The 12353-nt window shown below is 34.8% G+C and overlaps 1 protein-coding gene across 4 annotated transcripts in view; it reads left to right on the plus strand.

The window, feature by feature from the left end:
* The window catches only part of myofl (myoferlin like), a 58782-nt gene that overhangs the window by 11257 nt on the left and 35172 nt on the right, over positions 1-12353 (plus strand). For 3 of the 4 annotated variants that reach the window (XM_034925945.2, XM_058985002.1, XM_058985003.1), the window contains exons 4-11: positions 2453-2561; positions 3709-3808; positions 8643-8806; positions 8970-9098; positions 10096-10158; positions 10496-10546; positions 11425-11455; positions 12149-12264. In XM_034925945.2, coding sequence (XP_034781836.2) covers positions 2453-2561; positions 3709-3808; positions 8643-8806; positions 8970-9098; positions 10096-10158; positions 10496-10546; positions 11425-11455; positions 12149-12264 — 763 coding nt within the window. Of the gene's footprint in view, positions 1-2452; positions 2562-3708; positions 3809-3829; positions 3962-8642; positions 8807-8969; positions 9099-10095; positions 10159-10495; positions 10547-11424; positions 11456-12148; positions 12265-12353 lie in introns of those variants that run through there. The other variant, XM_058985004.1, reaches the window with a different exon arrangement.

Raw genomic sequence — 12353 nt, forward strand, 5'->3', positions numbered from 1 at the left:
ACTCACTCTACCTGCATGCAAATGAACATGCTTGCAGAGTAAGAGGGCTAAACAGCATTGGCCCTTCCAGTCTATTTTACTCACTATTAAGTTGAATTGATTAGAAAAACAAGCATTGGCCCTTCCAGTCTATTGTACTCATTATTAAGTTGAATTGGTTAGAAAAAAGTAATGCAATGGAATAGAATGGAACAGCCAAAGTGCCATACCCCTAGTCTAATTAACTAAGTACAGTACAAGCAGGATTCATTGGGAAAAAAAAACGACAATAATCTATATAAACAATGTTGTCTCAGCTAATATTTGCATAAGAATGAAACATTTGACTATGGCAGGAATCTTTCATTATCTAATAACTATGAGTTGCCACAGAAATAAACACATTTTAACTGGCCCAATAGATGACTGGTATATACAGTCGTTATAAGGCAAATGGTCATTTGCTCAACAATGTCGTTCTGCTAGCATTTGCAGTCTATTTTTAAGGCTGAACACAATTAGTGCAGTCTCATAACTATGACTCCCTGACAGCAGGGTTATAATGAGGAACCAAAGCTGGACATGAAAAACTGTACAGTAAAAACAATGAGGTTTAAATGTTAGAAAATGCTAGCAAAGAAAATGCACTGGCCAATAACCATAACCCATAACCAACCTCATTGCCTGCTACAGAGGCTCTGTGGTGAACCACACACACCAGGCTGCCTAATATAAATACTGTATAAGAATAAGGGTTGTAAAATTAAAGCTTGATAGGAATTATACATCTATGAAAGTAACCCTTGAGAGGAAAAACATGCTGCTCCACCCTCCAGATATCCAGTGCCCGCCTTGGCCCTTCTTCCTCACTGTTAACAATTTAATGTACACTTATGCAGAGGATTTTTCGCCAAGCCGTTTATGACAGTAGCCAACTTAATTTTTTGACTGTTTCATATATAATGTGTGACTGTCAGTTTGAGCTATTTTTCATGTTGAATGGCAGATAACAATCTGGGGAACAATGCAATATGTATATAAACAGACACATACAGCAGAAGTTTGTGGTTCTCAACTCAAGTTCTAGAGGATCATGCATGTGTCTTGCTGCACACATAACTACCTCATGTTAGCCACAATTTCAGAAATGATCTGAGTGCTGTTTGTGCAACTGAAAATTTTGAATTGGTTGAAGCAAAAGGCACAATTCAGTGAGGAGCTATTTTGAACTATTAAAACTAGAAAGACATAACTCAAAACAGCTATTAACTTACAGTAACTAAGTTATTTATTTATAGTGTTATATCCTTACAACTATTTTATTCCTCTAAGGACAGTCACTTTTAATTAATTGACACTTATAAAAAATAAAAATAAATGTTTAGCCTGAGAGTTTGGGTTTTTTGAAGTAAATAGTTTTCTGGTGCATGAGAGTGTGTTAATAATTAAAGGAAGGAAATTCTGACTCAGTAATAGAATTTTAGTTGAAAATATTCCATTGTTCAGTTTTTTAGTCAACAGTTACCAGTGAATGATGACATATTACATCTAAAAGTCACAAGGGGATAGGACACACACACACACACATATGTATATAGTACATTTAAAATCAAATATTGCAGTAACAAGAATTAATTTTTGATAAGATTTAAGGAGTATAAATCCAGAGTAGTAATCTTTCAGTTCAGATCTTTTTTTTCCTACCATGTCTTTCATTATTAAATTAAATAAATGAAACTCCTGAACTGGTGAAATTACTTATGTATTGCCTTACTGACAGTCTGGAGAATTGCAAACGTAATACCGATCCACAAAAAGTGAGACAAAACCGAACCAGGTAACCACAGACCAATAAGCCTGACTTCTATTATATGTAAACTTATGGAAATTATAATAAGATTCAAAATGGAAAATTACCTATATGGTAACAGTATCCTGGGAGACAGTCCGCATGGTTTTAGGAAAGGGAGATCGTGTCTAACTAACCTGCTTGATTTTTTTTGATGATGCAACATCGACACTGGATAATTGCAAAGCATATGACATGGTTTATTTAGATTTCTAGAAAGCTTTTGACAAAGTCCCGCATGATCTAATATCAGCGAAGTCTGTAGAAACTTGCACTGTGTTATCTAGTGGTATATTAATTGCTATCTGTTTAAATACAAAGGCAGGGTAACTGACTGTTGTAACATATGTGTGATTTGTTGATAGATGTATTTTATAAAAGGAACAAAGTAAACCTGTTGCTCTTGAAAGTAGTGTAGTAAATGCTGAAAACAATTTAACTGAGGAAAAATGGAACAAACAACTTGGATGACATTGTGTTTGGTTCTAGTTTTGTAAAATAGAAGACAATGAAAAGACTTGAGTAAACATAACCTATAATGGCATTTGAAATCAGAGTGCAGTGTCCACAGCAACCAGAATTACTCTTTGACACATATTCTAACATAACTCTTTATAATTCTAGGTTTATTGGTTCCACAAAAATCTTCCTAAAGGATTTAGCAAGTGGTCAAGTGAAGACCCTTCCTTCCAAGAATTTGGCTCTCTTGAATGAAAAGAGTCAACCAATTGGAGTAAGTTAACAGACTGAAGATTATATGTGTATAATAAGAAATATTGTCAAGCATCTCATATATGTTTTTTTAATGGTTTTAACAAACTATAGAAGATTGTAACATTAAAAGCCCATGTTGAAATATAAATTCTGTAGGTGTATAATGTTATCATAATAACGCTAAAAACCTTTTAACAGTAACATTTTTAACATTAGCATGACAATGTCTATTTGGATTACAAAGGGCCTGCTTTATTTTCAAAATTCAGTAAGTGGATTATCATAAAAGTGAGTACATTTACTCAAAATCCACGTACTGTTTTGTTGTTTTGTTTTGACTTAAAATGTCCTTTTTCGCTCAGTGAATTCATTTGCTTTTTTTACTTCCAGAGGTAATCAAGAGTTTCTCACCATAAGTTACCAAGCTTTGAAAATTAGGACCAGTGATGTCCCAAAAAGTCCCAAAAATCAAAACTAACATTGGCTGCTCTCTCTGTTAATGTAGAGTGCACTGGACTCTAAACTGGAAAGAAACAGTAAATTGACACAACGTAAATTTAATATACTTGTGGGATACATTGTTTCTTTTTTTTGCATTGTATTTCTCCATGCACATTTATTGACAAGGTGCATAATATATTATTATATATCAGTTATATTTTTTTTAATTGGACAAGCAATGTAATAATTTGCATAACAATAATACTTGAGTCAATATGAAATAAATTGGATACTGCAGGTCCTATGACAGAGTTTTATGCTATGTGTACTCCACATGATCTGTTTCAGTATTATTTCAACATCAAATGGCTATTACTGTAGTTCTACCATGACAAATGCAATAACCTCATATTTTCCTTTTACTCTTAAATTTACATTTATTTTCAAGTACCTTAAACCGAGATGTATAACGTAAATGAAGGGGGTATTTTTCAACTTGAGGGCACAATAATTTCTCATGTTCCCACATGTTGGATTCTTTTCCAAAAAAAAAAAAAAAAGTATTAATGCAATTTCCTAACTTCCAATCTGCAAATGATTGATTTTCGTTTCTCTGTTTACTGTTTCTTTAGGTTGTTGTCAAATTTTAACATCTTTAACTGCACAATTTGCACTACAGCTACCGTTTGTTTCAACCTAAATAACAAACAACCTTATATTTTCAGGGAACAATTGACCTTGTAATTGCGTATGAACCACCGGCATCTGCAGCTCTTCCTAATCCAAATGACCCGACAGCCAACTCTCAAGATGCTGGAGATACAGGTAAATTAAACGTGTATTTCCATATTTTATATAGCGGTGTATTTGGACGAGTATTTTTGAGTGGCTGCCATTCGCTCACCTTTATCATGGAAACAAATCCAGTATTTAAAGAAACTGTAAACTTGTACCACGACGAAATGAATATTGATACCGGTAAGCAAAGTGTTTGTTTGTTTGTTTGTTTGTTAAAATGTCACGGTATATTATTATTTTATTATTATTTATTTGTTAGCAGACGCCCTTATCCAGGACGACTTACAGTCGTAAACAACAATACATTTCAAGTAATAATACAATTAAGAGCAAGATAAATACAATGACTTTGGTTCTAATACAGTTGAGCAATGAATTTTATCAAAGGGGAAACAATACTTTTTGTGTAGGTCTGCAGTGTCTGTTTTTGTATATATTTTATTTTATTTATCATAGTAATGCATTGGCTTTGTGTGTGCGTGTTTTTTTTTTTTTTTTTCAAGCGAGCAACTGAATAATTCATAAATCAGATCGTCAGTAACACACGATTTAAAGGGGTTTGTATGTGTTTTTTTGTTGTTGTAAATGTTTAATTTAGGAACAGAACATTGATGTCGTTATGGTAATTGTAAAATTGAAGTACAAGTGGTTGTGGATTGCCTCACTTTTATTCGTTTTGTTTTATAGAAAATTTCAAATTATAAATGTACCGAAGCTTCAGGTTAGTTAAGTTAGCAAGCGGTTCGCTATTGCAGTTTAGTTTAATCCAGCTAGCTATTCTAGCCTGCAGTTCGTTATTCCAGTTTGCTATTCGTTTTTCTAGCTTGCTATTCGTTTTTCCAGCTTGCTATTTGGTTTTCAAGATGCTATTTATTTTTTTACAGCTTGCTATTGATTTTGGTGGTCCTAAGTGGTCAGGAAGTAGGTCAAAAAAGCCAGTTAGCTGTTCGCTGCAGCGCCCCTATAGGTGGCACAGCAATATGCATGGTATTGAAATGTAGGTCGACTCGGGTACATCTTGCATATGAAGTTTGCTTCTAGCTGGTCGAGAAGTAGGTTAAAAAGCCAGTTAGCTATTCGTCACAGTGCCCCAATACACAGCAGTATGAAGGGTACCGAAATGTAGGTCACGTCAGGTACATTTTATAGGTTTGGTACTCGTATCTGGTCAGGAAGTAGGTCAAAAAAGCTGTTTTTTTTAAATAAAAAATGAATAGCAAGCTGGAAAAACAAATTGTGAATTATGAACTGTGAAATGAAGGCTGGAATAACGAACTGAGAACCGCAGGCTGGAATAGAGCTGGATTAAGGTGAGCTGGAATTGCTAACTGCGAACCACTTGCTGACTTCACCAGCCTCGAAGCTTCATGTTTGTGAGATAAAGATGACATTTTATCATAAAAAAGAAACAAAGTAGCATACAAAAAAAGAGCTTTAAAAAATAACATTGTGAAGGTCTTTGTTATATTTACCTTTCTTTAAAATGATTTTTAGACGACATGATGAGCTACTTTCTAATATTCAGTATTGTTTGTACATTACTAGTTTGCGAATTCTTTAGCATTGGTTGTGCGTTGTCTTCCATAATATCATACACATAAGGTACTACAACATTGTGTGTGTTTATTTAAGCAGTTATAAGCTTGTAAAATGTAGGGTACACAATTAGTATGTTTCTTATGCTCTTTAAAGTGCAAGTGAAATTTGATAAAGTGTGAATCTCTCCCTTCCTCTCTGTTTCTGTACAGAGCATGTTATTATGCCAACATACAGTATGTAACAGGAAGCATTAATATGTAGCAATGTATTATTATTATTATTATTATTATTATTATTATTATTATTATTATTATTATTACTATTATTACTATACATTATTTAGATTTTTTAAAAGCTATTCAATCAAGCCTCATCTCTTTCAGTTTAATAATGGTGATCTACTGGTATTAAGCCAAGCATTTTTGAAGAACACCCAGGTGTGGACAAAAAAAATAGAAACACCTGCAATTTCACAGTCAGTTGGAGATGAGACCACCATGGACAATACTGATGTGACATTTCTAATCTATGTGCCTTTTCTATAACCATTCCCATATGAATTCTGTCTCGGATTGTCTGCAATCTGAATTATGACTGTTTCTTCTGGAAAACCATTAATGTTTGCAATTTTCAATACAGAAGCATTTGGAAACTAATAATCCCTCTTGTCAGATCCGCTGTTGCCCTTTAAGTAATAATATTGAAGCAATATACACTTATTACTATGCCTCTAGCTTAGAGGAAGTGCTTCAGGTAAAACTGTAAAATGCAAAATGGCAAAAAAGATGCCAAAACGTTCTTGCGGTGAAGAATGTTATATAAAATAACTTGCTAAGACACATCAACTATTTCTGCAACTTCATATTGCCCAGATATGATAAATATGCGCTCTCAGTTAGAATATTGCCAAGTCGTGTCACTCTAATTCAATTCTTGTACTGGGGAAAATAATTGTGGTATTGACTCAGTAATTTTATAGGCTGCTTACAATTATTTTAGTTCATAATTCCTTCAGAACAATATGTGTGAAAATCTGAAAGTTGATTGTGGTACCATAGCAAAGTTTTTAAACAGTGTATTGTTTTCTAGGGCTGCTTAAATTCAGAGTATGCCAAATACTGAAACTGAATACAGCTATCCTGTTTAACTCGACTAAACATTAATTACCGTGATGACATGGGAAGTGTTAGGCTTCCTTTTCATTGCGGATATACTGCTGTGTGTGCTTATCAAAGGAAAACAATTAGCTGACCTTATTTATCAGAGTAATGGCAAAGGGATGTTTTTGTGAAGTATGACTCGGAATGCACACTCGGGCAAGGTTGGCAGTAATGGGCTGCAGGCTTAAGATAAGGTTGGAATGAGACTTTTGTGAAGCATGTGGAAAAGATACTCTGGGGTGTAGAAGGCAATATTTCTCGTGTTTGAACATGAAGGACAAAAAAGTTGCTCCTTATTGTGCTTCAGATAAACGCAATAAATCATCACAGACAAACTTGATGGTAGAAAAATAAACCAGAGCAGATACTAGTCCTAAAGATACTGCACTGTTGACAGTGGCACTGTGTCAATACACATATTTGCATGTTCTTTTAAATAGCTACAGTATGCACCACACGTGCACAATGCTATTCTCTGTGTAGTCACACTATTCATACATATGGAGATGTTCTTTAGGGATTCCTTTTGATCTCTTTCACCTGGTATGATGATTGCAGCTGTTTGTCTGTTAATAGTACACGGTTACAGTAAAACAGGTATTGCAGGAAAGGTACTGGTTGGAGTTGGAGGGTGTGTCCCAGCCTTTGTGTGTTTGGGAAACGGGACTCTAAAACCTTTCACTCAAACAAATGCATTGCAATGTGTTTCATACAAATGTACAGGGTGACCAGTCTGGCCTCTGTAAATCGGTTTGCAAATATAAACACGCATGTCCGTAATGGTCGTCCAATACCATGACTGCAAACAAAATTCTAGCTTATCAGTAACACGAAAAAGTAGATCACCATATCCAACACCCTCAATACGCAGATGTAGAAATGTACTTTCAACAACTTTTGTTAAAGAATGTCCAAACTAAGTTTCTTCACAGCTAAATAAGAAAAATGTAAAAACACAAATGCTGCATACGGTCCAACATACGAGGCACCATAGACTCTTAATGGGTTAATATAAAATCTCCTTTTCAAGTTTAACTGGATAAGTTAAACTTGAATGCAAAATATGCAAAACCATCCCTTCCTCCCTCCCTCCCTCCCTTCCTCCACAATCCCCTCGGTGGGGATATGCATCCACCGCCGGAGGCCTAATGTCCTTGTTGCACGAGAGCAGCACTACATTCACCTGCAGAAGTCGAGTCATTCTACAGCCTATTGTATATTCATTTTAGTTGTATTTATTTGCTATTAGCCTAACATAAAAGACCTGACTGTTACTATAAAAAATATAAAATGCATCCTTATTATCTCGGTGGGACATAGTGAACTGTATTTGTCACACATTCCATTTTACATATACCTAGAGAACCCCGTGTCCAATTGTGATCAAACTTGATAAGGACATGCTCAAAGTTTTTGAGTGTATCAGAATCTATGTGCATTATTGTTTACTTTCCACCTCACAGGAAGCCTGGTGATTGATTGTGGTATGAGTCATTCTGGTGGTTTACAGACAAATATTGTCTTGCGAAGACTTATTCCAACAATACACATAAGTGCCAATGATACAATTTGCTAGTACCTACCCATAAGTCAAATATGTACCCATTGGGTGTGTTGTTAGCATTAATAGAAACATTGGCCTATCACAAACCAGGACATTGTTTTTCTATCCTCCTTGGGGATATATTTACATAAAGGTGTCATAAATCCTTGTTCACTTTTTGTCCTTTATTTTAGACTTTTTGACTTTATTTTAGTTTTTTTTACATTAAATAATTTACATCCCTCCCAGATGTAGCCTCTGCTTTGTCTGTAAAAACATGCTACTATCCTTATATAATGTGTTTTAGGATAAATCCAAGGTATGTTCCATTCAGACATTCATTGTCTCTCCCTTGTAATAAATCCTGTTGTAATTTTAGTCTTTGATCAGGTCTGAGTTTTTTTTTTTTTTCAAAGTCAGTTTTCATGAGTACAGTTTAATAGTTATGAATCTGTTCTAAACTGTGACTGCTTCTTCAGCAACAATCTAGAACAGTTTCAAAGCTTATTGTATTCATAAAAATACTTTGAAAATCATTCTTTAAGTATTATTATTATTGTTTACTTAAGCAGCATGTGTTGTGAATGCATCAATCGATTGTTCTGTGGGTCACTTGCAGCTGGAGGTGGTGATGAAGGCGATGAAGAGCATGTTGATGGTGGGGGAGGGGGAGGTGTTCCAGAATCGCCCTCTGCTGGACAACCCGGGAACCAGCTCCAGAAGAGGCTTGGGAGAAACAAGAAAAACCGCAGAATCCTAGCCAACAAACCACAGGATTTCCAGGTACTGTATGACACATAAACCTTTTATTTGGTACAGTGTAATATAATTAATTCCAGATTCTATGGCCATTTAAACAGTGCTGTACATCCTGGTACTTTTATATTGGTTATAACTGTGTTTCTAACTACAGTAATTCTTTTTTTTGGGGGGGGTTGTTTTTCAGATCCGTATTAGAATCATTGAGGGTCGACAATTACCTGGAAACAACATTAGGCCTGTAGTCAAGGTTAATGTCTGTGGTCAGACACACAGAACAAGGATTCGAAGGGGGAACAATCCCTTTTTTGATGAGGTAAACAAATATTTTCTTTTCAAGCAATAGTGTTTAGTTCATGATTTTTGCGTGATCATTGTACCGATAATGGTTTCTAAATAATTTCAGCTACTGATTCCCATGGTACTTTATCTGTAATTTTAAGATACCCCAACACACTTGAATATGGAATTCAATAAGCTGAAACAGTATGTGATTAAAATAGGTCTAAGTCTTTACCGGTATGCTGTCCACATTGACATTAAGTCATGTTATGCTGACAGTACGATGGTTATTTCTCTTTGTAGTGCAGTAGGTACCCTGCTCAAACTTCACAGACTATAACATGAGGTGCTTTCCTCTAACTTTTAATGCTTTTCATTTTTGTTTTGGCTATTGTTTTCCGGTGCTCTGGGTTAGTACAGCACTGTTACTTTGCTCTTGTGTCTCACTGGTTGCCCTGCTTTCTTTCTGCTGTTCCTCTATTTTACTTTGTCTGCCTGGTGAATTGGAAGCTGTCTTTGGTTGCATCTTATTAGCTCTCACTTCCACCCTCACTTCCTGCGAAGTCTTTGTTGCTACATCTACCAGCCATGTAAGTTTGTGACATTCCCTCTAGCATGTTGTTTAAAAGACCGTACCTGGTTCAATTCCTTGCAGGTTACGTTAATGTAGATTCTTCAAACAAAATTCTTAGCCATTAAACTTTACCTTTGCACTTTTTGATTGTGTCTCAAAGAAGAACAACCTTGGGTCCACGGTGCACAATAAAAACACTAACACTCAGGTGATGATACTAATTTTGAATTGCTAAGATTTCAGTTTAAATGTTAAGTGGTAGTAAACTAAACTGAAGTGAATACTGAGTGATGAGTATATAATGATAAATAATAATAGAACTGCTCTGGTTCAGATTCAAATAAGCTGATTTTTTACCATTATGCCTCTTATGATTCTCTGATATTCCATTTTAGTAATATGATTAATGTGTAAAAATGTCTCTATACATATTGATAATTTTCCCCCCTTTTCCCAGATTTTCTTCTACAATGTTAACATGTTGCCATCAGATCTCTTTGATGAAAACATAAGCATTAGGGTAAGGTATTGTTTAAAATAAAGCAGTCAAACACTGCATAACCTGTACATAATAGAATTACACGATATATTTTTATTATGTATATAGTTATGGAAATGCAATAAATATATACAGTCTCTGCTTATATTGCATATATTGCATTAGTTTGTTCAAATATCGGTACTAAAATATATATCGGTACAGTAGGCCCTGAGTCCACAAATGTGAAATATAAAATGTCTAATGTTGAAAATAATAAGTTTATTTAGTGGACTATAGGGAAACATAGATAATATTAGATTTGTTAATATATTCTATTATGTTTAATATAATTTGGTATTTTTATTTTCTACTTTAGGTATATGATTCATATTCTTTGAGAGCAGACAGCCTCATGGGGGAATTCAAGGTACATTTTATAGTGTTCTTTTTAAGTATTCTATTGTTAATGATACAGTGACTGTAACATTGTATTGCATTACTGCATGGGAGAAGTTGGATCCATTCACAAAAACTCAGTATGACTCATTAAACTCTCAGGAAATTGCCAGATAGGCAGACCATCCAGTTACTGACATTTTGAGCTTGGCGATTGGATGGACAGTACAAGCATGTCTAAAAAGGACATGCAGTACATGTTCCTTTTCCCTGCAATAGTGTACAGGAGATGGCTGTCCATACTGCTTTTGCATGAAATCTCGTGTGGGCTTATGAATTTCCTCAAAACTACTCGGCTAAACTTGATGAAAATTGTTTACAAGAAGTTTTGCACACTCAAAAATACAGTCCCTGAAAGTCACACAGCTTTTATTTAAATCGGATGCATTTTCTTTTGTTATTACCATTTGCAAATGAATAAGGAACAGGGTGTTTTGAACAGCTTGTCCATAAGATATTAAACAGTCTTTAATCATTTTAGTATAACAATGATAATTGTGTTATTAACTACTGTGTATACTATGTTTACACCTGGGTTGTCCATTTCTATTCTTTGTACCATTTCAGGGTGTTCTTTGTACAAGCAGAGTATTGACCGCAATATGTACAGTGTTTGACAATGTACACATTGTGATTAAAGAGTGTCTAATCTATGTATTGTTTTGCTAATGATTTGCAAACTGTGAGTCATCTGCTGTATAGGTGTGGTGTTTATGGTGAAATGCTTGGGCTGAACGAGGAAAATGATCAGCTCTTAACTCCTTAAAAAAGATACCAAATTGTGTGGTATGAGCCCTGTTTTCAACATTGCTGTGCTAAGTTTGAGTTGTATTTGTCTTGTCCTTGCAGCTCGATGTTGGGTATGTCTATGATGAACCTGGTAGGTACTGGTATTTGCTAAAACAAAATAAAACAACAAAAAAAAACCTTTGCAACAATACGGGTTGATATGCATAAAAACATACAAATGACAGTTATTAATATCAACCCATATTTTATTGATATATTTTATTAAACGTTGGCATAGTAGAACAAGACTAAATAGACACTGACACTAAATGATACTTCATGGTACCTAATCACTTCCTATGGGGTAGGTCACATGGTCTGATAGCAGTAAAACCATTGGTGTAAAATTGAAGCAGCATTTTTTAATTTGTAGTGTTCTATTTGAAATCTGTTAATAAGCAGTAAAAAGGTGTATTTTTAAAACCGTAAGCATTCTCTTTGCCCACTATAGCTTTGAACATTTATAAATATAATACCAAAGGTTTAGCAGTGTCTTGATGTCAACAGTGTTTTTTGAGGGATTTGGAGAAAGTGCCCCAATCTGCCCATATGTGTCTTGCTTGCTATCACACCTATATAGTATATGATGTGCGTGATTAAACCTACAATATACCAAGTAAAATACTTGAATTTTGTGTCCACCTATTGAGTTTCACATAAAAACATATGCACTGCTTACTCCATATATTTCCGAGTTTGAGTTTTGTTGTTTTTTTTTCTTCAAGCTGCGCATTTATCATGGTTTTCAGTTAGTACAAATATTTGTTGTTCTACTTCTCCCAAGGCCATACCGTTATGAGAAAGTGGCTACTTCTCAATGACCCGGATGATTCCTCCTCAGGAGCGAAAGGATACCTCAAAGTCAGCATGTTTATCGTTGGGACTGGAGATGAGCCGCCGGTAATGAGCTTCTCCACTTTCCATTGTGTTTTTCCACAACGAAAACAGAAAAAAAAAAGTTTAATACACATCCACCAATATATGAAATG

The sequence above is a fragment of the Acipenser ruthenus genome, chromosome 13, assembly GCF_902713425.1.
Source record: "Acipenser ruthenus chromosome 13, fAciRut3.2 maternal haplotype, whole genome shotgun sequence".
Taxonomy (NCBI): Eukaryota; Metazoa; Chordata; class Actinopteri; order Acipenseriformes; family Acipenseridae; genus Acipenser; species Acipenser ruthenus.